We start from the raw sequence: 27,490 nt of genomic DNA, 5'->3' as shown, positions 1-27,490 counted from the left end.
TAATGTAAGGTATCTGTTTATTACAGAAAGAGGTGACATTATACACGTTCTCACTCCACAAATTGTACCCTCACATACAAACAAATTAGCACCTGCTGGCTGCATGCCATCTTTATTTCTGAGCCAAAGAACATCATAAACCCTCATGCACAGGAACAAATAATCCCAATGTCATGGAGGGATCCAAACAATCTAATAGCATAGTGAAGAAAGAATTAAGGACTCAATCCTTATATCTGCATAATTGTAACCCTGTAAATGAGACACCATAATCTTATATAGCATAAGAAGTATGATCTAAGCTACCACAATGTGGTAAGGTTGAAGGGCATACTCAGCATGCCCCAGTCCACTTCTTACAGAACAGCGCCAATTCTTCCATGTACTCAAGTAGCAAGACATTAGTTTGCAATTAAAGAACCATAATAACTTGAGGGTATTGAACAGTGGTCAACTCCTTCTCACTTAAACATGTCCTCCCATACAGCACATAGGGTCAGGAAGCGAGCTGCAGGGCAACAGGGTGAAGGATCCTGGCAGAGTGTACGGACGTGTACCCTGAAAATGCATAACCACTCTAAAACACAGCTCCACTCATTATAGGCAACTACATGATATCACTAATCCTGTATGCCCCAGCCACATTTAATCTTTTGACTTTTATACATTTTTTTGCCTGCCTGTGCAGCCAGCTATACAAATACATATGTACAATTATACATACAACACTTGTGGTTTGGCTCACCTGCCATGTATCACTCTGCAAAACATATTATTGATCAGCTGTGAGCTGCCAGATGTAATAGAACTGATGGGAAATGTACAATCTCTGCCAGGATAACTGGCATAGAACAGATTGATTCAGAGAAAGACAAAAAGTTGTGATGTGGAGGCACTCAATGTGGTCCACACTAGTGTCTTAAAATAAATCAAACTTTATTTTTGTGTATTAATACAGTCCAAATTTCACAGTCCTTAGTGAAATATGAGGGTTAAAATAAATAGAAAGTGATAAACAAAAGTGAAGAAATAAGGAGTTAAAAGGTTGATGTTACAACCGTAGGAGTCCTCATCACGTAGTCAGTATATTAGGTCTATTGGAATACCTTTCTTCTTTAATATCGCTAATAAAGCTTGTCTCTCACTTTGATCATGAATAAAGCTATCATTCTTCAGTCTCGTGTTTCATGTAGGAAAGTCTCTTCTCAAAAGGAGTGTAACTTATCTACCGTCTTTATCTTCATTTTACGCTCTCCTATTAGGCATTCCTATTTGCTCCACACACTCTTTCATCCTTCTTGGCCATTCTATAGTACTGGTACTTCAACCACGAAATGTCATTCAATATGTAGTTTTCAATTCAAACACTGAAAAAGAGGCAAGAACACCAAAGGTTCCCCTTCACTCATGGGTAAGCCTCTAATGTTTTATATGAATGCAGTCTTTACACAACGTATATTCAATAGTGCAGGATTACTATTCTAAGCAGCTCTGCTATAAGATCACATCATCTGCAATAGCTTGTGCATTAAACAAGTATATTGCCCGACTTAAAAACTCCTAGTTCTGGCTTGCATCTAATCGTGGAACTGACATCTATATACAGAGCAATAAATTAAAGTTAAAGTGTCAACAATACTAAATGAATAAGGAAGAGTTAATAGAGATAAATCGTTACTAAAAATGTATACACTTAGATTTATTGTCCCAGAATAGTCAGGAATTACAAGTTAAATCATAAGTTATAGTAGCCAACCACCTTTTTAATACACAAATTATGTGATTTTATAGCAGGGCTGCTTGGAATAGTAAGGTCACACTAACTCAAAATATTGGAGGCTTACCAATTACATATTGCAATAATAATAATTCATCTCACACCAATATCTGTACACATGTAGCCAGTAACTTAGTGGCAACTCAAAGGTGTAAACTGAGACATTTCTAAATCATCACAGTGTAATAACAATGAGCATATCTTACAGAGACTGCATTCAGGCAAAATGTATAATTTGATTAGATGCATTAGTTACAGAATCCCAAATTCTGCTATAGAGTGCCTGAATAAAAACTTTTGAGATTCTTATCTCTAGTCAATGCTGGAAATGAAAAATACATATCGAGTAACATATCACCGTTGATGTACTAGTAATATAGAACGAATGGGGCATAGCCTATAAGGATGAATGAGCTTGTGGAACAAATAGGAATGCCTAATTGCAGAATAAAATGAAGTTAAGACATCCTCCTATTGAGAACTTTCCTACACAATGAAATACAAAACTGAAGAATGATAGATATATGATATAATGACACAATGTTGAGGACCTCTACGGTTGTAACATCAACATTTTAACCACTTATTTCCTCACTTTTGTTAATCACTTTCTATATATTATAAACCGCATATATTCCGTTAAAGGCTGTGATGTTGGGACTGTGTTAATTACTAGAAATAAAGTTTAATTTATGTTAACATACTAGTGTTGCTCACAATGAGTATCTCCATTGTTCTGGGAGAGCACACTCAATAGGAAAACTTAGATGCTCACAGACATACGATATCCTGTGCAGATGACAAAAAAAACCCCAAAACACTTTGTTGTAAATATAACAGATTAACCATAGTGCTGACGTATGCATAAACATAATTATGCTTAAAGCATTCAGGGTCAAGGCAAACAGTTCACAGCAGATCGATAACACAAAGTGCAGAGCTACAGAGAACAAGGATGTTGGCAGATAGAGAGTTAACATGTTGGATAAACCCTTGCATTAAGTCTCATGAAGGGTTAGAATCTCATCTGGAGGTAAGAGGATAGGAGCAATTCTGGAGGGCAGAAGTCACTGTTCCTGTTCACCACACGCATCTGACGTTTGCCATGGAGGTTGGAACCTAAACCAAAGGAAAAATGAAAATAGAATAGAAAGCAGGATGGTATCACTAGTTGGCTAGTAAGAAGGTGTACATATTTTCTGATGACACGAAGCTATGTTGGATTATTAACACAGTACATCATAGTAACTTACTATACAAAGAGTTAAGACAAAATACAGATAAAATCTAATGTAACTAAATAAAGGGTCATGCACCCTGGCTGTCATAATACCTATGCTACGGACACATTAAATGGAATACAAGTGGGGAACACACATGGAAAAGGATAAATAAGCATAATACAGACATAGTATTACCATAGCATAATTTACTAGTCAGACAACATACTGAATATGGGGTACAGTTTTGGGCACCTCCACATAGGAGGGTTCACTAATAAAGGGAATGGTAGTATTATGAAGAACTAGGTTTGTTTACTTTAAAAAAGGTGCCTTAGCGGGGACCTAAATATTATGAATAAATATCAGAGGTCAATACAAACATTTATATCATATATTTTTTTTTTTTTAACAAAAAGGACCCTACAGAGGCCATTAGTTGTTACTTTCAGGGTGGTTTATGCTGGGGGACTGCTTACCACATGAAGGGGTGATGCCAAACTCACAGAATTTAACAAATGAATTAGATGCCTTGCTTACAAAAAAGATGGTATATGTATCTATAGTTAGTTGAGGACATTACAGGGAGATTGAGACAGGGAACTCATCAGATTGCTATTTTTGGTGTCAATAAGGATAAAAATTTACAACTGTCCCACGCTGGGGTTATACTTTGTCTGGATCAACACAATTAATTACATTTTTGGGTTTAGTACTGTAACTAAAGAAATGCTGCATAATCAAATAGACATATGCAAATACCAGGACTAGACAGGTAGGTGGCACTGTGTGCTAAGATCTGTCAATGTTAGAAAATGGAGAACGGGCTGGCAGCTAGACTTTTTACACCCCTAGTGTATACATATATGCTACATGTACTGAAAGAGACACGTCAGATTTGATTAAAAAAATATATAAATAGTAATAATAAAATAAATATCCCTTCTAATTCTTCTCCACCACATACTATCCCCCATTCCCCGTCCCAAAACAAATCCCAGAATTCTTACTGGCGGAGGCCAGATCCATGTACTGGCACACAGCGTGCAGCAGGAGTCGCTGGTAACTGCGAGAGAACCAGATGAGAAACAATAAGTCTGAATTGTACAGCAGCACTGCCATATGCAGTGTGTTTAATATGTTTATATAAGACATCAAAAATTTATTTAAAAAAAGCTCAGATTTCAAAGTCAACATTTATATTGTCTATACATGAAGGATGTGCAAAAAAAACATTTCTCTTCATACTAGATTTTATTTTCTCTTTTATAGCTTTATTTTTTCGATTGCATTTACTCTTCTGCAACTCCTGAAATTAAGCCAATTATTTTTTGCACTCTGCAATAATGACTTTGTTTCTTTGTGTCTTCTTAGTTCAAGTAATATTATATGTGATAGAATCAACGGTCTAGAATTGTTCCGAATCCATCACATTTTAGAATTTATTGTAATGTTTCCTCTTGCAAAGGTTTACATTATTGGTAGAATGTTATTAATACTATCATAGCTACTTCAAGCTGTACTAAAACCAGGGAATGTTAGTTCTACATACTGCATACACACAAATTATGTATACATATATGTGGAAGCACACAGAGTGTAATTGCAAAGTGCAAGTTACATAACACAACACATAGCAGGTAATGCTAGGCAGTCTGTTAGACATGATGTTTTTCTGAAAGCAATTAGTGTTTTCATTTCCATGTGGGACAGAGAGGATTAAATGTTATGGACATAAAAATGGGCAGAAACAGATGCAGTACCTGTTTTCCATCATTGCAATGTACACAGACTCAGGACTGACTGAGAAAAATGACAGCATCTCCTCTTCCAAGCACTCCAGGGTACCCTGTTACAGAAAGACATTTAACAGTACTATCCTATTAATAGCTCCACTAACCATTTAAATTAATACAGCATTGGTGTGTGTGTGTATATACACACACACACACACTTTGGCAGACTATTCTGCAACATATATTATCAATATTCTTTATTTATTAAGGGTAAACATATTCTGCAGCACTGTACAATTAGGGATAAAAATGTAAACATATTCATAATAATATAATGATGAAAGAAGAGGCCAGCAGGCCCTGAACAGAATAACTTACAACCTAAAGGACAGTTTGTGTGTTAGATTAGCAGGTCTAATTGGTCTCCCTCCTATTTGCATTAAAGACAAGAATAAGATGATGTAATGAGTTCAACTGTGGTTACTGTTGCCATCTCTGGCTGCTAGACCAACTGAGCCCAATTGTTATTATCGCAACTAGGGGGCGTTGGCAAAGGAGCCTCCACCTCCTCCATTGCACAATTTATATCAATTGTTCCTCTACAATATCTTAATACATACGCTAGTTAATCCATATCTCACATCACTCCACCATGCACACACTCAATTCACCACACTTTTCTCCAAGCTCCTCATCTCTCTCCAGCAGGTGATTTCTCATTCCCTCATTATTTCCCCTTCACCAATCTAAAACCTGTTTTCTGCAACCACTAGCCTACATAATTGAAAGCATACATTACACTGTCACAAATCATCCTTACATGTCCTCTTTCTCACCCAGCTCCTTCTCATGGCTGTTGGTGACAACTCACCCAATCCTGGGCCTTGTGCAATTCCCACTATATGCTCACACCCCTTCCCCAAAACATTACATTCACTTCCAATCCCTCTACTATCCTCCTTCCCATTTTCCTGTGAACTTCGTAATGTGAAATCTGGTTGTACTCATGTAGCAATGATTTATTAAATGTCAAAATTATTCTACATCCTTGCCATTAAATAAACTTGGCATGCCTTTTTCAGACATTACATTCCCTACAGTCACATTCCTAAACCACAGAAACAAAGAGGTGGAGTAGGCACTCTAATGTCTATACTGCACCTACCAAATCATACCCCCCCTGAACTCCCCATACTTCTCTTCCTTTGAAGTCCACACTAACAGTCTATTCTATCTTCTCGAACTTCATATTGCTATCTTTTATTGTCCCCCAGGGCCAGTTTCCTGATTCATTGAAAACATTACAGACAGGCTTAATTATATCCTATCCTTTGACCTGCCTACTCTCATACTAGGTCATTTCAACACTACCAATGTCTCCGCTTCCACAAAAATGCTTTAACTTAATTCCTTCTTTGGACTTCATCTCCCACAACTGTGATGGACACTCCCTTGTCTTGTCCCACTTCTGTTCAATGTTTAGGTTCTCCAACTTGGCTTTCCCACTCTCCGCCCACAACCTCCTTTCCTTCAGCCTCACTTTATCTCATACACCCCACACCTAAATCGTCTCTACACAATCCATTTCTCATTTTCACTAAAATAACAGCTCTTTCCACTTACTGTCCTGATCAGGTTGCTTCTTTCTACAACAAAACACTCGCTTTAGTTTTAGATAATGCAGCTCCAACTACTTTATTAGTCTCCGATGATCAAAAACTCAACCGTGCCACACCAAACAGACCACCCATCATCTCCTATCATCAATCTACCCTCTTTTCATTCTCTCATGTAACCAAGAATTCTATTCCTATAAATAATCCCTCAGTCTCTCTCCAATTACAGCCCTATTTCTTTTCTCCCCTCTGCCTTCAAACTTCTTGAGCGACTTATGTATAACTACCCATCTCATTTTATCTCCTCTCACTCCCTCCACACTGTTGATCACCTTCTACTGCACACTCTTCACTACTTTTCGCCTTTATGAGAGAGTTTTTTCCTGGTCCACTTCCTACCTATCAAACCACATTTTTAGTGTCTACCTTTGACACATCCTCTCCTCCACTCCCACTATCTGTTGGGGCCCTACAAGGCTCTGTTCTCTGTCATCTGCTTTTCTCACTGTACACCTCTTTTCTTGGAGAGGTAATTTGCTCATTCGGCCTCCAGTATCACCTTTGCTTTGACAACACCCAAATATACCTCTCTTTCCCTGCACACTTCTGTACTACTATCTTGTATAACCAACTGTCTCTGTGCCTTCTCAATATGGATGTCTCATCATCATCTAAAGCTAAACAGGTCCAAAATAGAGTGCATCTTCTCTCCTACCAGGGTCATCTCCCGGTAAAATCTCCCCCACCATCAATTACATCACAATTTAATTGGAGTCATCATTGACTGCATCTTCTGCTTTATTCCTCACATCCAGTTTCTCTCCCAGTCCGGACAACTCCACCTTAGAAACATTGTCAGAATAAGTATTTTCTTACCAAAGACTCTACCAAAACTCTTATCCATTTTTCCTTATCTTCCACCTTGACTAGAGCAACATTCTCCTATTGGGCATTTCCCTCACCCATCTATCTCTGCATCAATCCAACTTAAATGCTGCAACAAGAATCATCTTTGTCTCTTGCTACTCCTCATCAACCTCTCCACTCTGCTAATCCTTACAATGGCTCCAATTCAAATTACTCACCCTTAACTACAAAGCCATCATCAACACCACCACCACCCACCAATACATCTCTAAATACTCTCCCTGTTAGATCTACTTCTGACCCGTGTCTCACCTCTGGTAACCACATCTCACTCCTGGCTACAAGCCTTGTCTTGTGCAGCTAACTATTTATGAATTTCCCTACTAGGCTCCACCAGACTACCCACAGACTTCAAAATCTTTAAACACTCTCTGAAAAAAACCTCTCTTTATTAGGGCTTACTTAACCGCCCCTTTACTACACACTAATGCACCCTCACAACTGTCCCAAACTCCACATACAGCTTTGTCCTCTTCCAGTTAGAAGATCTCACAAGCAGAGCCTGCCCTACCCTTTACCTTCATGTCTGCATTATTTTCTGTAACAATTTTATGCAAATCCTGTTTTCCCCACCGTCAAGTGCTGCGAAGCACTGCGGTACCTTACAAGTGAACAATAAGCAGGCGCGGGGGGCACACGCCGCATCACATGACACGCGGCATCACATTTTTATTACTTCCGGGGGGGCGGCCGGCCCTAACAGCCGTGATTGTGAGCGGCCCAGGGGGCAGATGCCCCCCTGCCCAGCCCGCCCCTGACAATAAGAATCATGTTTTTTAAAGAAACAACCCAACCCATTTAAAAATAATAATAAACAAAGCCTATTGTTTATTATTACTATTTCCAGAACCTACACAGCTACAAAAGTACTCAATTATCCTATGTGATGTTGAATACTTGTGTCAAAAAAGTATTATAAGAGGCATACCTTTATTGGCTAACCAAAATAATTTTTTATATTTGCTAGCTTTCAGAGCACAGAGGCTCCTTCATCAAGCAAGTTTACAAATGAATGACTGAGAAAAGGGCACACAAACATCAATTATCTTGAAAGCTTAACCATTTTAAACAGAGTTCATATCACATACTCTGCAAGCTCCTGGAAGGTTAAGGGTCACAAATTTTAACTAACGATAAACACACTTCAGTGCACACTGCGCTAAATGCTGACTCACAAATAATGAATTTAATCTTTCTTAAACAGACTGGGGACACTGACTGAGGATTTGTTCCACAAAGGAATGTAACTTAACAGAGCCAGCTAACCCACACAGATATTTTAATATATATGTAAGAAGGAAGGGGGGGGGGTAAAATATGAAAAGCCATGATAAGCAGGAGTACAACAAACACAAGGAAATCAATTATGTTACAGTTAGGGTCAGAGCAGAAGGGGGGTGGGGGACAGAAGTTAACTGTGGTAAAGATCATTCAGAGATCTAAACAATAATGAAACATTGTGCAATGTAATACAGTGATATCCTAGCACACATTAGCAATACATCCTGAAGTGAATCCACCTAGCCATATATGACTAGCAGTTGAGGTCATGCATATGGAATGCTAGCCCCTTTTCAATCAGAGTGGAAGGCTTCCATTGCTATAATTATAATATGTAGAAAGTGAGGAAATAAAGAAATCGTGCTTAACCATTGGAATTTGGCGTCTTTTGAGAGTGCAACGCAGGCTACGGCTGATCCTCTGGTAACACTCCTCAGGGGTGTAAGCGGGATGCTCTAAAAGTTAGAAAGATTAAAGAGAAGTTTAATATAATAAGAGTAAAAAAAAAAGCCATACACAATAACACTATGCCCACCTATTATGGAAACAAATATATATATATATATATATATATATATATATATATATATATATATATATATATATATATATATATACACACACACATATACATATACATACATACATACACACACACACACACACACACACACACACAGAGGATGAATAGTTAAGAAATTAGATATAAAAAAAAAAAAAAAATTAACATCAACAATAGTGATCCAGTTTTTGTCTGGTAAACCTTTGTCATTGCAAATACTAAATAATGGAGTTCAGTAGTGGGACTTGGAGTATGCCTCAGAGTGTCATAATGGTTCATGCAGTGAATGAGAAGGTGTGCACCTGCAATTTAGCATTAACATGAATTAGCTTACCACTCACTGCCATTTTCAGTAAGGTAGTAGGGTTAGATGGGTTGTGAAGGAGGTTATGGACTGCAATGTAAGTGCACCAAGCAAAGCTTAAAAAATGTCTAATGTTACTGGTATTCACAGAAGCCTACCCTTCAAATACATTTTTTAATGAATTAACTCAATAACATTTATTGATGTGGTAGTGTTTACTTCACAGAACAACGTAAATAACTCTGTGGTCATTAAAACCATTTTTAGGAAGAGACATTTGTGAATTTCACTCATTCTTTCATTGGGCAGTCCTGGCTGGTTGTAAGACCCTGTTACTTGCATTTCAGGCAGAATTTTTCCTTTTTGCTTACATTAAGTATAGATCTGACTTATTAATTATAGAGGTCCATAAGGTCCATACGCATAAGGTTTCTTCTTAGCTGGACCATGTTAAAAGGAGAGATGCTCTCATTGTTGCCTGTGAACCATTAAATACTTTATCTCATAGACATCTGCTGTTGAAAGCATTTGCACAAGCTTCTGCCCAGCAAAACCATCGGAGCACTGTAACCATAACCACAATATTGGATTTAATGCCGAATAGTGGGGTTTTACCTGTCTGTGACATTCAAGAAATTGTGATGCGCCTTGAATTCTGTTTAAACAGACATCGCTAAACCTAAATAGAAGTTAGCCTGTCCAAAATAGCTACTAATAACATTCACATTACTGAATATAATTTGAGATAAAGTTATAAAAGGGGAAAGAATTTAATTTATACAGATTTGGGTGTGTTTAAGACATTGTTTAATGTCATAAAATGGCTGATAAAAGAATAGCAAGCATTTAGCTACAGAGCAAATGTAAATAGAATGCTAAACATCTCAAATTCCTCCAAGCGTTTTACATATGTGCATATATGTAAAAGTTATGAGCATCATCTTTGCCATTAGGTGACTTGTATTTAAGTTTAGTGGTTCTTTAATTCTGTCCTAAAAAATAGGCCTGACTAAATCTACTAGTAAATTGAAGCAGGGACTGATGTGAATGAGTTCTCTGTACAGCGCTGCGGAATTAGTGGCGCTATATAAATAGCTGATGATGATAACTTACAAAATATTCCTAACGACTATATACCGCACTGAGTAAATCCACTAGCCCCTCAATACTTCACTTTTATCCATATATTTGATATGTGAATCTCATATAGATCCAGGATATTAAGAGGGAAGGTGCACTCCCACATATACAACATTTATGTCATCCAAAGAAGAAAAGAAAATGTGTTACTGGGCACTTACTGGATAATTTAAAATTTACTGTGAAGTTTATTGATCTACATTAAAAACCTATGATATATAGTAGAATATTAACTTCATCATAAAATCAAGTTTATTAGTGAAATAATAAAGTCAAACTGTTAAGAAAACAGAAAAACTGAAAATTGGCCCCCGATAAAGGGACATTTTCTTAAGGGTACAGGGGAAAAAAAGAAAAGAAAAGAAAAAGAAGCTCAAAGAAGGAACTAATAAAGTGGTACAACACAGTAAAATCTCATGTGGCAGTTATGGAGACACAGGAATAGAAGGTGTCTACCAGAAGTATTGCACTATCAGGCAACTGATGCACACAGGTACCTGTCCTCTTATCTTTGCCTTTGCTAACCCTCTCTCTGGGCCTCCTCACTTCATGCTCCAGATAAAGGAGCACTTTCTCCTGCTCTTCTCCAGAACGATTCATAAAATCATTCCATATCTGTGGAAAAAAAAAAGAACATTATCTAAAGATCAAAATCACTTTGTGGTTTGAACAGCTCTGTAAGATGGTTGGAAAATAGCATCAAAGGATAAGTGCCTGTGGTACAATGCAGAAAGTGAAGGCTTCAGAATAATGTGCTGAGTGTTTCCTCTGGAACACTCAGGAAGAGAGGACACACAGTAATTATTGCTGCAGCTTACACAATTGTTTCATATAAATCAGACAGTTTGAAAACCATTTAAGAAACCATCACAAAGGTGAATTCAAGTCCTCAAGTGCTACCAAATGGATTATAAGTATGCGCTGAAGAAGCTAAAGCACACATTAAGTGAGGAATAGATGCACCAGGGAAAAACTCTAATGCTTTAAAAAAAAAAAAAAATAATAATCTAAAAGGCCTTTACCTAAATCTAAATACATTCAAATAAAGTAAAGTCTTAGTTACAAATACAACTAGCTGGTTCATTTACATAATTCATCAAGAATACAGGTGCCCACACATGCTGTGATTTGGACAGCCTAATAGGTGATATAAGACCAATTAAGTAGTAAATCACAGCAAGTACAGGACTTACATAACTGGGACTGACAGTAAAGGCAGTGACAACATCTAAACATGCATGAGCTAATAGTGCAGTCAGATTGGATGAATATGTATGGCCAAATATGACAGATCTGGCCACACAGTAATTGGAGCAAACCATTTATAACCTCCTTAAAAGACAATTTGTATTAGCATTTCTATACTTCTAAAGAGAAATGGACAATGATCAAGGAAGCTACAGTTACATGAAAATGCTGTGCTTGTAGGTTGGACATGACCATTTTTGTATTTGTACTTTTATAGTTATACATTATAGAACAGGTGTGCAGAATGTGTTATTCCCCAGTGATGTCATTAGTTCCTAGTGAATTCATAGGCTGCAGTCCCATAATTGGCTGCATCCATTATAAGTAGGTAATGGGTGCTCTTTAAATACTGCAGACTTTCTAGCACTTATAAAAATAGATTATCCTCGATGATATTACTCACACTAATGCACCCTCACAACTGTCCACTATCTCCACGCTGAACCCCGCTCGCTCGCCTTGTTTCAGCTGTGCCCTCTTCCACTTAGAATGTAAGCTCTAATGAGCATGGCCCTCCATACCCTTTGTTTTCATGTCTGCATTTATTCTGTCTACCTTCTATGTTCCTGTTTCATGTATGCAGTTTTTTTACTCTACTGTTCAGCGTTGTGGAGCACTGTGGTGCTTTACAAATCTATGGTGATATTATTATTAATAATAATAATAATAATAATAATAATAATTTGAAACCGCTAGTTTCACCCTTGACTTTAACGTTTGACATACTCTACAAAGCATTTGATATATGCATTGCCTACAAGCAAATGTACTGTCAGTACTGAACTTCTCGCTTAAGTAACAGTAGAAAAAAAAAAATGTAAAGAACAAAATCAAGGAAAGAAACATTTACATATACACAGTACAATAGTCAGTGGTCTGGTATACAGCTTTATGTTATACTAGTACTTTTCGCCACTATTCACCACTTGGTAATCAATTGTCACAAACAAACTCGTCTCTCCAATGGAGCAGCTATAGCGAATGAGCTATATAAATAGGCCACGGTGCATTTTGAGGTCTAGAATAATTCTTGCCGTCTGATTGAATTCAGTCAGTAATAGAGTTATTTTATAATAAAGCAGGCCTGGCCAACCAGTGGCTCTCCAGGTGTTGTAAAACTACAAGACCCAGCATGCTTTCCAGGTAGATAGCCAGCTGAAAGCCGGCAAGGTATGCTGGGACTTGTAGTTTCTCAACACCTGGGGAGCCACAGGTTGGCCAGGCCTGTAAGAGAGAGACACCAAGATAAAATGGAATTCACCTGAAGTTGATATTCTGGGTAAAGGTCTTTTTTAGTAACTTTGCAACAGTGAAGAAAACCTTGAGTTCTACTGTTTATTTCGACCACATAAGTGCTCAGAATTGATCTCATGATGAGAAATGGGAGACATGGGGGAAACAAAGTGCATACCTTTACATCATCGTCTTTATATTTTACCAAATAGTGTTAAAAAGCATCTAAAATTAGGGCTGACTTCAGATGCAATAGGCAAATGTCGGAGTAAATTTGATTTGCAACTTCTGAGACAGTATGTCATGATTTGGTTTTGAAACTTTTCTAGAGGAAATCCCAATTAGGCTAATTAAATGTTTCATTTCTGAGAGACCAACACTTAAATACACAGCAGGGTGTAGTTAGCTGTATCCTATCTTGTTAAAATGATAGATGAAAAATATGAATAATGTAAGGATGCAAGTGATCTAGAAATTACAGATTGATGTGAAATTTGTAAGTTAAATTGAGTTAAATGCAAGATTAGAGAATATGTTATATCCTGATGGTAAATATTCAATGTAAAATATCAAATGTTGCTGTGTCAGCTAGAACAGGAGCTGAGTTACCTCCTGCCAAGTTAGGGCTGCAAAACTGTATATGAAGAGCTTTGATTTACCATGTAATGTATCATTCCATCTGAAGTTCTGAATCATGATTACCAGTACCACTAACTGGTGTGCAAGAGTGCTTGTCAGCACTCTTGTCATTCTCCTGTTGAAGTATTTATTGATGAAAGACGAAACATGTTGAGACTGCTGCTATTTATTGATACTACTGTATTGGCCGATACCTTGGATGTGCTGTGGATATTACAACAAACGTATCCTTCAGGGGATCTCAGATAAGCCTATGTTTTTACCTTTTCTTGTGAGCGCAATTATTTATGTGTTTATTAAAATTTTGTTGACTGAGAAATACTACACTATATGGCTCGTATTCTCTTGATATGAGGTACTAATGAATGTCAACTGGCTCAAGTGTCACTAAGGAAATCAAACAGATAAGCTTAATATTTTGTATATCTGGTATGCCTAAGAACTATCGTTTGGTATTTGTGGTGGTGCATGGTTTCAGGCCCTTTATAATTATAAATGATAATACACTATTGCTGTTTTTCCACATTTCTTTTGACATATATATGAATAACCTCGATAATAAGTTGTGATGATCAAAATGATCCTATACGCCTTTTAAGAAGAAACTGATCACATAAGATTAGCTGCTGATCTGACAACTATAGGAGAGGTTTGTAAACATATGGCTGGCTCACTTTTCAGGTTTGACAGGCTTTTTAATTCTCTGTTATATGATTTGCTATAATACGATTAGGTTAAGTTAGACAGTATAATGGTATTTATCCTATATGATTGTTATTCCATTCTAGTACACACAGGATGATATACAGTTAAACAATGTGTATACTATGTGAATATATACATATAGTTATGCGTTTCTGTTTATTAATCTTTATTATTTTCTGATTAGTTTGCATATGTTGGCTAATATGCATGTTTCATACACAGGTGTTTTCAATGGGGATGTGTTTCTAGATAATTGAGCATTAGTGGGTCTTTAAATGCTGGCATGTGTTCATTATACATATAGTAGCCCTTGATAAAGGTGCCGTAAGAGCACCGAAACGGCCGTTGGGTACTTTATGACATACCCTATCATGAGTTCTGTTCCATGAACACCAGTACAAGATGAGTATAATGTGAAACAATTATGGTGTTTATCTGTCTTTTTTTGACATGCTGCTGAATTGTTTTGATCTGATTTGCTGCCATGGATGATATAATGGAACAGCTTCGTTCTGGACTTTAAAAGTAATAATAGAACGTATTTTTATATGGAGTGCTGGTTTCCAGTCTTGTTTGACAGGAATTTATACACACACACACACACACATACATACAACCTTCTGGGATGCATCCGCCTTATAGTTAGTATGTGAAACCGCCGAGTACACATATACGGCAATGTACAAGCCACGCATGCACAGTGAGTCCTGTGCAGCACGTATGCGCAAAATGGCGGCGCCCATCACATCAAATAAACGAACAGGTAGACAGGCATTAACATCTCCCGATGAAGTCTTTTCAAGACGAAACGCGTCGAGGTAAAGGTAGTACAGGCTGATACTTTCTTTTGGCACCTGTACCCAGATTTACCAACTAGCAGAATTCTCCCGACATCTAACCCACTAGAGTGGAGATAAGGATTGTACTTGGATTACAGATAAGCCTTTGTTTTATATGTCTATTGTGAGTGTGTATTTTATCTGGTTAATTAATTTGGATTGTATATTAATATACTACACTATATGGAACCTTTTTATTTTCATTTCCTTGTCCTAAACCTGTTGATGGAGTCAACTGAACAAGGGACAGCATCAGCCGCACAAGCATTCATATAGATAAGCGCAAAATATTTTATCTTTTGGTACACATAATTAGAGCTGGATATATATTGGATTTATCTGTACTTGTCCGGCAATACTGCATTATTTTGGTTTTCTTTCTCTCCTCTATGAGTATACAAGACTGGAACGGAATTACATGTTAGAAATAACCCAGGACTCTTTTGTATTGATGACCACTCTGAATCATATACTTGGTATGTGTGTAATATATATATATATATATATATATATATATATTGTCATCGGCGTGCCAGACAGAAGTGGTCCACATGCCGCGTCTGGCACGTGAGCCGAGGGGTTACCGACCCCTGCTATAGAGGAACATATATGTTACTGTATCTAAGTGAGCTAAGTTTAGTTTAAATTAAAGGAACAAAGGGTGATAGGGATCACTAATCATTTTTAAACTGAGTGGTACCTTAATGTGAAATCTGTAGAACAGAGTAGCCAAGCTGCTTGGCCGCTTTAGATAATTGTCAGAGATTTAAAGGATAACAAAGAAATACAAAATTTGCCTAAATAACTTATAGCAAAAACAAAAAAAATTCCACGTGCCCACCAATATCTTACCTCGATGTAGCTCTCATTATTACAGGCTTCAGTAAATATGCTGGGAGAAGAACATAGGTAGGTCTCACCATCCTCAGACACACACTCATCCCTCTCCAGCAAACTCAGCAGATAGCGATCTACAAGAGGGGGAAAAAGAAAGTAAAAATCATGTCACATCGAGTGATCTCGTCCCTCTCTTACGTAGTTGATCCTAGAATGAGACAGATTGGGGTAGCACATTCAGGTAGCAGATCTGCCTGGTTTCTCTAGTAATGACAGTAACAATATCAATCTGTCTTTGTGGAATCTCTACCATTTATACACATTTGTAAGATTCATCTTCAAATCCCCATATATTTATTGCTTCTTTTAACTTTTTGCATAGATGAAAGTAGTGTATATTAATGTTACCTCTTCTGCTTAGACTACATTTTATAAAACAACTACCCCCAAACTTCCCTGACGTTGCTGCAGGTCAGTATCTATACTTTTAGGTCATATGGAGGCATTATACTGGCACCACTGCTAGACAGCAGCTGGAGGAAGGAGACTCCACAAGGGAGTAACCCCTTCCCTGTCTTTTCTCACTGTTTTCCAGCCTGCGTAGACTCTTGCGTCCTTTGGCTCGTGGAGTCAGGTCAGAATTGCGGATAGCACGATTTATATAGTACTGCTTGCGTTTAGTGGTAGAAGTCTTCTTAGATGGAGAGCTTGGTAAAGGGGATAGGCAATCCTCAATTAACCTGAGAAAAAAAAACAGAGAGAATTAGCTAGAACCAAACCTCATTGTTAAAAGATCTCCACAGAAATATTCAAAGAAACAATACAAAAAACCATCACTGTACATGTCTCTGCAATACTGGAAAATATTCTGAAATGATGGTCTGTGAAGTACCAACTTTTCTTCTTTTAGAGAAGGTGAGAAATAAGTATGTCTCATATCTTAATTAGGTATGCACACAACACGGATGACAAGACATAGGTAAATTACATGTTTACAGAAAAGGTATTATTAGTATATTATCATCATCATCCATTTGAAAGTGGCCACAGTGCTCAAACGTGCAGGACAGTGGGGAAAGCAGGACATACAAGGTAGACAATGCAGACATGGAAACAAAGGGTAAGGAGGGCCCTACTCATGACAGAGCTAACACTCCAATTGGAAAAGGGCACAGCTGAAAAAAGAGGAGTTAGTGTGGCTCAGAGTGGAGATTGTGACAGTTGTAAGGGTGCACCGCTATAGGTAGTATAGGTGAGAGTAGAGTAAGGTCTAATAAAGAGATGGGTTTTCAGAGAGCGTTTAAAGATTTGAAGGCTGAGAGAAAGGCTGATTGGGTGTGGGAAGTGGCACTTGATGAAAGTCAAGTCTTTTAGGTGAAAGTGAGAGGTGGTTACCAGAGGAAAAGTATTTGGAGATGAGATTTGAGATGTATGAAGGGGTGTTGTTGTTTATGGCTTTGTAGGTAAGGGAGAGTCATTTGAATTGGATTCTGGAGGATATCAAAAGCCAGTGTCAGTATTTTCAAAGCGGTGAGGCAGGAGTGAAGTGGTGAGAGAGGAAGATCAGCCTTTCTGCAACTTTGAGATGAATTAAAATGGGGATAGATGGGTGCGGGGAAGGCCAGAGAGAACATGGTTGCGGTAGTCAAGGCAGCAGAGGATGACAGGTTCAATAAGAGTTTTGGTAGCATCTTGGCCAAGAAAAAAATATAGCAGAAGGAGGGATCAAGTGACACTAAGGGAGCAGATTTGATAGACTGAGGAAATTGAGACGTTATTGATAGCGAGTGAAATTTAAGTGGAGGTAGTGACTCTGGAAAGAGGAAAGATGATAAGTTGCTTTGGACAAGTTGAACAAGTTGGGACATCCATGAGGAGATAGCAGAGAGACAGTTAGAAAATATAGTCCTAAGGAGAGAGGAGAGGTACGTCTATGTGTTGTTAGCATAGAGGTATTACTGGTGGCTGAGGGCAGGGGGCTGAGAACAGAGCCTTCTGGGACCCCAATAGATTGTGGGAATGTGGATGTGTCAGAGGTAGAGACAATAAAGGAACAGTTCTCAAAGACCAAACTTAAGAGCGTGCAGGCTAAGAGGGCGACACTAATAACAAAAAAAAAAAATCAAGGAGAGACAGTGAATATGAACCAGATTTGTCCAATACTATAATGCTTTTAGTATTAAATGATAATAACAGAACTGGGGACGTTCACAGGGTTGAAAGACAGAGATCGTTAAAACTTGAGACTTTGTCCTCACATCAGCAGCACATTCATTAATACATCTGAAAGCTTCCAGCATAGCATACAATATACTTAGGGAATTCACATACAACTTCATTGTGTTTTACAAGTTTGTAGGTTTTTGGTTAGACGTCACTAACCAGGCCAGTCAGGATTTACCAAGACTGTTTAGGTCATCTATGAGATAATGTTGATGTGCTGGAGTTTTATTCCAACTATTTACCAGAATATTGTACACTCTTATTCAGCACAGCTTTGATTCTTTTTATTTGTAGAATTTATATGGTTATGTAACTTTATTTTTATTTTTAAATGTATTCAATCTGCATTGGTGTTCCATTTGTCATTAGGGGTGCAGTCAACTGTCTTATGCTGTACTGTTAATCTTTAATTTTATTGAGCATCAACACTTCTAAACACTGTAGGCAACATAGAAATTGACACAATATAAAGTGATCCCCTGTCAAAGTGTGTGTCTATAGTTTCTCATGTTTAAACTATTTTATGGCCTATCAGCGTAAAAGCGCGTTCTTAATAGGTCTTAAAAATGCATATCAAATCATCTTTATGGTGAAAACATTACCATCACAATGAATCAAATAAAAAGCTTTCTATATGCACTGACATAAAGCTGTGCTAATTTCACAGAGGTTATACACATTACTGGAGCTGCCTGTGATGTAGGGAGTGTGGGTGTCACGTAAGATACAGTGTTGAAATTAGAGAGTTCTGATATATTACACTAAGTTTCCATAGTCCCATTGAGAAGGATTGCACAATTATTCTTATTTTCTGAATTGTAATAGATTAACAAGCATTAATGTATAAAAGTTCTATGACAACACTTGACTGCAAGCTCTCCCGAGCAGGGCCTTCTCTACCCTCTGTCAGCCTCACATGAATGTGTTCCATTTTTATGGTTTACCCACTGTCCAGTGCTGCAGAGTTTGCACATAAACAACAATGATAATCATACACTATCCTGCAGAGAAGCTTTGACAGCACTAATTTTTTTTTTTTTTTTGCAATAACTTTTTATTAAGGAAAAATATTCAAAAGATACAAACACGTTTATAAAAGGCAATCAAATTAACTGTCATATAATATTGGAGTAAAGAGGAGTCAAGTAGAAATAGTTTTTAAGAAGTTCAGTAAAAAACAAGCTATAAATTCAACACTGAATCCGCTGGCTTTACAAAGACAGACACGTATGAGAATAAATGCACTAGTTAGCTAATTATTGAAAGCTTAATAAATGTAAACCGAACAAAATGAAACATTTGAAGGGAGAAAGGGTTAGGAGAGATGGGGAAGGTAGCAATATGGGGGGGGGGGGTGGTCACTTATAACAGGATATCAGTTTTCAATAACAACTAGATAAAGGACAAATGGAGAGAGCAGGAAACACAACACTGCTCACTCCATCCTGACACTCTGCATAAAGGGACTATCTGGATAAATCTGAATATTTTTCATTGTCTTGGAATTCCAGCCAAATAGATTCATGTGGCACAATAGTCACTGAACCTTTCAGAAAAGCAGAGAATCAAATCATCCATATATCTATAAAATTCAATGCAGGGGAAGCATTCTTTTTGAGTTGGAGGAGAGGAGGATCTCCAATGTACAGGAATCACTGCCTTTGCGGCACTATTTAGATGTTTTAACAGGGATTTTTATATATAGCTTTGTAAATTTCAAGAGTCAAAAAACTGGATCTTCTGGTACCTCCATATCCATAATTTCTTTTGAGGTAGAAATTACTCCATCCTAAAATGGTCTTAAAGATGGACATTCCCACCAAATGTGTAATGGCGTCCCACTAGCCCGATTACATCTCTAACAAGTGTTAGAGGGAACAGTTTAGCGAAGACATTGATGCCATCTGGAAAGGACCTTATACTGTGATTCAAGCACCGAAATGCTAAGTGAGCTAACTTGGGTAATCTGAAAGATATTATTCCAGTGTTTCTCTTGAACCCAGTCCCATGTAAGCTGCGGTAGAGAGGCAAAATGATTTTCAATCAGGAGTTTGTAAATCTTAGAAAGGAAATGCTAAGGTGATATGGATGTAACAGTCTTGAATAATGTAATTTCCCTACTAGCACGTTTGTGCATCTCCCCTGTATTTAAAAAGTGTTTAAGTTGTAATTAGTGCTAAAGTTCCAAACTGGGTAAGCTCCACTTGAATTATATATAGATGGAAGCGCTGGTATAGATATAAAATTTAATGAGTCAATTAAAAACAAACATACAAAAAGAATAAAAAGTACATATAGTTATACTTAAAAGCATACACAAGTGTTAACTGCCCATTTTAAGGATTAATAGGATTTTTTGAGGTCCCGTTTATACAGCTAAGACTTTTGACACCATTGTCCATATTGTCTGATGAAGCTAAAGGCTCTTTGAGGGGCACACTAAGGATTAAGGGTCCTTTTGCTTCTCTCCACCAAAGGAACTAAGGATCTGGATATTTGTATGAGCTCATGTGTTTAAAGCAAAATATCGGCAGGCTGTATATCTATACCGATATAGATATTTTATATAGTATATCAATCTGTGGTTAAGGCTGTATGCTTTTAAGTATAACTATATGTACTTATTCTTTTTGCATGTTTGTTTTTAAGTGACTCATCAAATTTATATCTACTATACCAGCACTTCCATCTATATATAATTATCTTGATGACATAAGGGGGCAATATCAGTAGATTGGCTGTTGGGAGCAGCAGCTATAGTTAGGTATATTGTAATTTAAGCCAATATTCTGAACTGTTTGCTATCACATAGCACCTTATCTAAGCTCCATTTGGCCTGGATATATTCAAAGGGATGAACACTAGATGGGCCTATCAGCTAGACAGCACAGATGACCCCCGCCTGAGACCATTTTTATAAAGACTTTATTTTTGCAAAGGTCAATGGTAAATATTAGACAATGATGTAGTGAGTAACATGAGGCATGTGAACAATCAGGTAATAAAACAATAAGCTTCTGTCATTGAAAGTGAAGAGTCTAGGCATTGAGCCAATTTTACCAAAAGCAGAGAAGAGAAGCCTTGAAAAAAATAAGTTAGATAGTAGAGAAAGGAGAGAAAGAGGCAGTGTGGTAGGCAACCAGAAAGAAAAAAACAAACAAACAAAAAAAACACAGCAGAGCAGAAGATCGATGCGAGCAGAAAGAGAAGAGGAGTGTGGGGAAAAGGGGAAGCTACAGGTGGAATGATGTTGAAGATTCATGTTAATAAAGGAATTTCAAATTGGGAGTATGAAGTCTACAGGGCCCACACTTTAACTGATCTGGATTGCGCTGAGACCATTTTTTAAACATCTCTTCCTGGATTCCAGGAGGAAAGGACTGGTTGGCAAACAGTGGGGTCAAGGGAGAAAATAAGTAAAGTAATACTAAAAAAAAAATGAATATATTTATGTACTTGCAGCTGAATTATTGACAAATTCACAATCCAAGGAACACTAGAATGATTTTTAAGAGACTACTCTCTAATTGCCACCCACTCCTTGTCCGCTCTTGCGCTTGTCCATAGAGCAGTCAAACAGATATTTTAAGAGAACTGCTCAGTAAAAAAAAAAAAAAAAAATCAAAAAAATCTACTGGCTAGTTACTTTATACCAGTGGTCAGGGAACAGGGGCAAATTACCCCAAATGGGGTAAAAATGAAATTACTGGGGGTAATGTTGCCGATTCACATGCTGTCAGTTGGATTGTAGACCCCTTTAAATGTGAAATTGCTGTTGTACCAGAAGAGCCTCAAGGGTTGGATGATGTACTTCTTGAACTTTGATGCAATAATGAAGCACATATTGCATTTGAAAACAAAGCAGATCTGTCATATTTTTGGATGTCTACAGCTGCAAAGGCATTCAAAATTGCACATGAGGAGGCAGTCAAAAAGTTGCTGCCTTTTTCAACAACCTACCTTTGCGAACAAGGATTTTCCACTCTAACGAACATAAAAACAAAGCAGAGAAATAGATTGGACGCTGAAGTCTGTATCCAAATTGCTCTGACATCAAAATGCCCCAATATTAATGCTCTCATATCAAAAATGAAGCACAATAATTTCTCCAAAACATGAAGTTTTGAAGTTGAAGCTTTCAAAGAAATTTTTAATAGATTCAATAAAATTTTGAATTCCAATAATTAATAATATATGATTTCCTTACTTTCAAATCGAGGGGGGTAAGTCTGGCGTATCTAAATATATTTGGGGGTAAAAGGTAAAAAAGTTCCCTGACCCCTGCTTTATACAATGATGAAAATCCCTCTTTAGCTCTCCTGTATTACCACTGCCTTTACTGTGTCATATCCTATCCTAAATCACTCACAAACTGGTTTTAGGGTATATAGCCATGCATGATACCCTAGTGACACATGGCACCATTACATGCTATAATATATGAAGAAAAGTAATAGAAGAGATATAAAACCATTAGCAATCAAAGAATGTGGAAAATTTTAATATCCTATCATAATTCAGAAACTTATTGTTACAGGTGGAAGGGAAGAGCAAGGAAGCAGACACCCCAAAGCTCTGTTAAACACAAAGGGGTAAATTTATCAAGCTGCGAGTATCCGGCGGGTTTGAAAAGTGGAGATGTTGCTTATAGCAACCAATCAGATTCTAGCTATCATTTTCTAGAATGTACTAAATAAATGATATCTAAAATCTGATTGGTTTCTATAGGCAAAATCTCCACTTTTCAAATCAGGCAGAAACTCGCAGCTAGACAAATTAACCCCCAAGTATATCATCTACAGCAAAGATCTGGTGCATGTGGAGAGCCTGCAGCAGTTCTAACATAAGTTAATTTAGAAAGAGGATGGGGAAATGGAGGATTGGACAGAGAAAATAAAAATATTTTAACTGAAGGACCTTTTTAATCTAATAAATACTCAGATTTCCGGCAAAACAGCAGCGCTTGTATCTTTTGTTGGGAACAGTTGACCAAAACAGATGCTTTACTTGCCAAGCGCAGATTAGGTACACTTACACAGGGGTGGAGAATGCACATTGTTTCTGATTTACTGGTAGGTGCAAAGCTTTTCCCTCCCTGAAAAAAAAGGGGCTTGAATTCTCACAAATCTCATCCTACAAAGAGGTTGCATTTTGCAATTTACAAGCGCACTTTTGTGGGAAAGCAAATTTCTAGACGCACCTCAACCAATGTAGTAAAAACAAACATTCACACGCACAAAAGATAAGATGTAATAAAGTCTGTACCAATGTCCCCTAACTCATTATTGGTTTACACATAAATGAGACTGAACCACGCAGTAAATGAAAGTGGTGATCCTAAAAGCGATAGTATGTTGGACTTTGTATTGACATTTTTATTTTTCCCACTATGTACACTTTCCGAACACCTGCCAACCAGTAAATGCAAGTTTATTTTATTGTGGTGTTGTCAACAAATTCAGTTTGTAAAACTGAAATGTCCAAATCACCAACATTAGAGGAAATAGTGCCCTAGATATTCAAATACGCCTTCCCTATTTACACTAATACACGCAATGTAAATTGGACCCGAGCAAAACTAATATAGCAGTTGCTATTAGAACCAATTCAGAATGAGTCTATTGGTGAGGCTTTTCACTGAAGGCCTGACTGAGATCTCAAAATCACAAGACTGCCTTTTAAAAATGCAGAAGCTGTTAGCGCTTCCATAAAAACAGCATGTAAAGTTGAATACAAAGAATAAAACAGCATTGCATGTGGCCCAAATAATGATCCACCAGGCTCTAATTGAATTCCAAGAACAATTGATGCAAGCAGGAGATTGTGGCAGCCATCATATTTACCAAGATGTTTATAAACAACAGAGTATGGTACAACAAAATGTGACATTTATACAACAATGTTATTGTGGAAAGCAGTTAAAGTGCCGTAGATCGATGGTGACAGCTGCCATCTTTCTGGGGAGAAGCCATATTTTAATGAAGAGGAATCCTCCGAGCACTAAAGGTAATACAAAGACAAATAACAAAAAGCATCTACCAGAACTCCATACATGAACCTAAATTATTCATCTGCACAGGAACATAAATTACCTCCTCTATTCCTTATCTGTGATCATCCACATTATTTCATGTTGTAGGTCAGAGTGATGGGCAACAGGCAGCCCTCTGAGCCTTCACCTGAAGACCCCAACTCCTTTTTGCTTTATCATCAGATTTGTTTGCTATTGACAGGCATCTCTTTCTTTGATTAAAATGTATTGTCTTAAATTATTAACTCCTCAATGTTATAGGTGGTGCTCTCCAAGGACTTACTAGGCATCAACTGAGAAAATGGTTCTGATGTGGAGATACTGTATGAGGTACACAATGAATGATAAAATATGTCAAAGCGCATCCTTATTTATTACAGCAATCTAATATGTAAATTATTTGGAAAATATCAGTAAAATATATAGTTAAATAGAAAGCGTCAAGAGTAAAGAAACAGTGAATTAAACAGCGTTATGGGTTCTCAATGATATGGAATTGGTGTATACTTATACTACAGGAATTGCTTGTTATAACTGTTCTGTGTATTGCAATTAAACAATTATTCACTTGGCAGTCGTCTTTTGTTATTTTTTTTCTATAGAACAAAAATAATGGCTCTGTAAGGGATACAATCTCTGAATAGATATCCTACTTTCCACAGATTATGTTGTAGTTATCCATCTTTTATAAAAGTCAGCTTTAATAAGATCTTCACCCCTATGGTATAGTACACAACTATGGTATGGCTGTACAATAAAAAATTATATAAAAAAAAAAAGGAGAAAACAGTCAAATGAATAATTCTTTAATTACAATATACAGAGTGACAATTATAACAAGCAAGATCTGTAGCATAAGAATACACTCTGCTATAATATAATGGGGAGCCACTAAGGTTGTTGTTTCAACCTTTTTTAAATTCACTAATAACTCAGAATAGAGGACTGCTAGAATTTTAAATATTTGTAACTTTAAAAATGCGCGCTTGGGGAACAAAGTTGCACTTAAGTCTACATAAAATCCCCCAACAAAATCTATATGCAAAAGGTAACAACTTGGTATAAACACATTAGGAATAGTGTTTCTATCTGACTTGTCTTCAAGTGCTTCAAATGGATAAAGTGACTGGGAATTTTGGGTATTCCAGTCATTGTTGAATACAGACTAGCTGGCTAAGCATTGGGAGAGGTAGATATGCAGCAGCCAATCTGCAATTTGCTTTGTACAATAAATTATTCACAACATAAGCAGATCAGCCTGTTGAGAAAAAACATTTTTATGTTAGAAATTGTGTGCAATATTATCTTAGCAACAGGTAGGACTTCATGGGCAGAATATATAGGCAAGAAGTGGGAGTGTGTGTGGGGAGAGTGTGTGGGTGAACATAAAGCAGCAGTGTATGGAAGAACATAAACCACATGACTGTGCAAAATGCATAATGTGTAGACATTTACAGTGACATTGAAAATTAAAGGGCGATTACATAAAAAGGATTTATTCATGGTTTAATAATTGTAAAGCTCTGAAACTAACATCAGACTATCTGTAAAAGAAGATAAAGAGCAAAGTAAAATTTATTCCATCTAAAGACTGCATTTCTATTTTACAAAAATGTATCTTTAACATTGTTATACTTTTTTTTCCCCACTTTACTTGACACCAACATATTTGACCAATATCTTGGTCACTTCATTGATCTCTACACATAACAGAATTTCAATGCACACAAGCATGAAAGGAAATAGATGGCAGACCTACAAACACAGCTCACTACACATCTTTCCCTCCATGGTTTGCCATCGGTTTGTAAGAACATCTGTATTTAAGTGTAGCACGGTCATCAATAATCCTTATGTAATAGGAATAATAGACATGGCTTTGGTGGAAGCAAACGCTAGAGTGTTGGAGCTCAAAGGATATAGTACTATTTTTCCAGTGCTGGCTGGTAAGTATTGCTTATATTATCCAACATTTCTATTGGAATTTAGACTGCCTACTCAACTAATCTGACTGGTCACACTAACCCAAACCTGTCTTTCCGCCCTTCCAGCAATCTACTTATATCTTATAAGTACTAGCTGAGACTCATGCATAAAATGGTAGATTCTAAGCTGAATACACACACCTCATTTCCCCTACCGTATATACAATCATAATATTTATCACCTAGACTTTGTAATCATACATTAAAGAGTCGTTATTCCTGGAAGCTTAAAATAACATTAAATATATAGACAACAAATATGGGATAAAGGTTATATTAAATCACTCAGTATGTGACAACTGGGCTACTGTACACTCAGTCCACAAGGGTGTGTACACCGGAAAGTGCAGACACAAGGGTCACTGACAAGCATCTGGCACAGCAAAGCAGTAGCTATATTAAGAGTCTCTATAGGTGACCACACACAAGATGACAGCTGGTAAGAATAGCCCGCCCCCTCTAGCTGTCACTCCTCTCCCTGACCACACGGTCAGCTCTCACTGTCGCCCCCGCTCACCGAGGGCTCTCGATCTCCCCCTCAACCCCGTGCTCGGTGCTCCAGTTATTCACCATTCCGGCGTTCAGCTGGCTCGGACACCTTGTACGGTCCCGACGGAAGTGACGTCAAACTGCGCTGACGTCAATCATGTTTATTGCTGGACTGTACGCCGTGTACGGTGTCTTTCGTTGTTGGGCGGAGAATGATCTCTGCGTATCTCTTTTTGGTGGCCTCCTGAGGAGGTGGAGCATGGCTAACTCATCTAGTGATGGAAGATCGGGCTCCGGGAGATGTCCCGGCTTATCAGTCTAGAGCAACTCCACAATCCAACTTATCTTCAAAGTTGCCAAAGCTGTGTAAATTTACTGAGAAGCTGTAAAAACATAAGTGAATATTTCCCGTTAGTAAGACAAAATAAAAGCCGATACACTAATGATTTGTACAATGTTTAGAGTTGTGAGCCCATTATTTACGATCACTTTGTTGTAGATGCAGCTACCATACGATTTTAGTATAATGTGTTATTGAAAATTATAGCTGTCAATACTTTTATAATATAGTACAGTGGATCCCAAACTTTCTCCATTTGAGGCAACCTTATGGTCTCCATAATTTTTTCAAGGCACCCCTAAGCCAAAATAATTAGCAAGTAGTCCCCTGCTTTGCTTACCGCTGGCTCTGGCCAGGG

At 37.4% G+C, this 27,490-nt stretch overlaps 1 protein-coding gene across 2 annotated transcripts; it reads right to left on the bottom strand.

The window, feature by feature from the left end:
* Positions 1 to 26,998, bottom strand: R3HDM4 (R3H domain containing 4). Of its 2 annotated transcripts, XM_075205985.1 has the most exons (8): positions 26,821 to 26,998; positions 16,650 to 16,804; positions 16,080 to 16,198; positions 11,061 to 11,178; positions 8,927 to 9,012; positions 4,761 to 4,846; positions 4,008 to 4,063; positions 1 to 2,896 (listed from the first exon to the last, which is right to left on the bottom strand). In XM_075205985.1, the coding sequence occupies exons 1-8, from the start codon at positions 26,874 to 26,876 to the stop codon at positions 2,793 to 2,795; spliced, it is 780 nt and encodes a 259-aa protein (XP_075062086.1). In that variant the 5' UTR covers positions 26,877 to 26,998; the 3' UTR covers positions 1 to 2,792. The 2 variants fall into 2 exon arrangements, with proteins under 2 accessions (XP_075062086.1, XP_075062093.1); XM_075205992.1 differs by lacking the exon at positions 4,008 to 4,063.
* Positions 26,999 to 27,490: the final 492 nt, after the last annotated feature.

Source organism: Mixophyes fleayi, chromosome 1, assembly GCF_038048845.1.
Source record: "Mixophyes fleayi isolate aMixFle1 chromosome 1, aMixFle1.hap1, whole genome shotgun sequence".
NCBI lineage: Eukaryota > Metazoa > Chordata > Amphibia > Anura > Limnodynastidae > Mixophyes > Mixophyes fleayi.
Note: the sequence above shows the minus strand (reverse complement) of the source record. Positions and strands in the feature narration are given on the sequence as shown.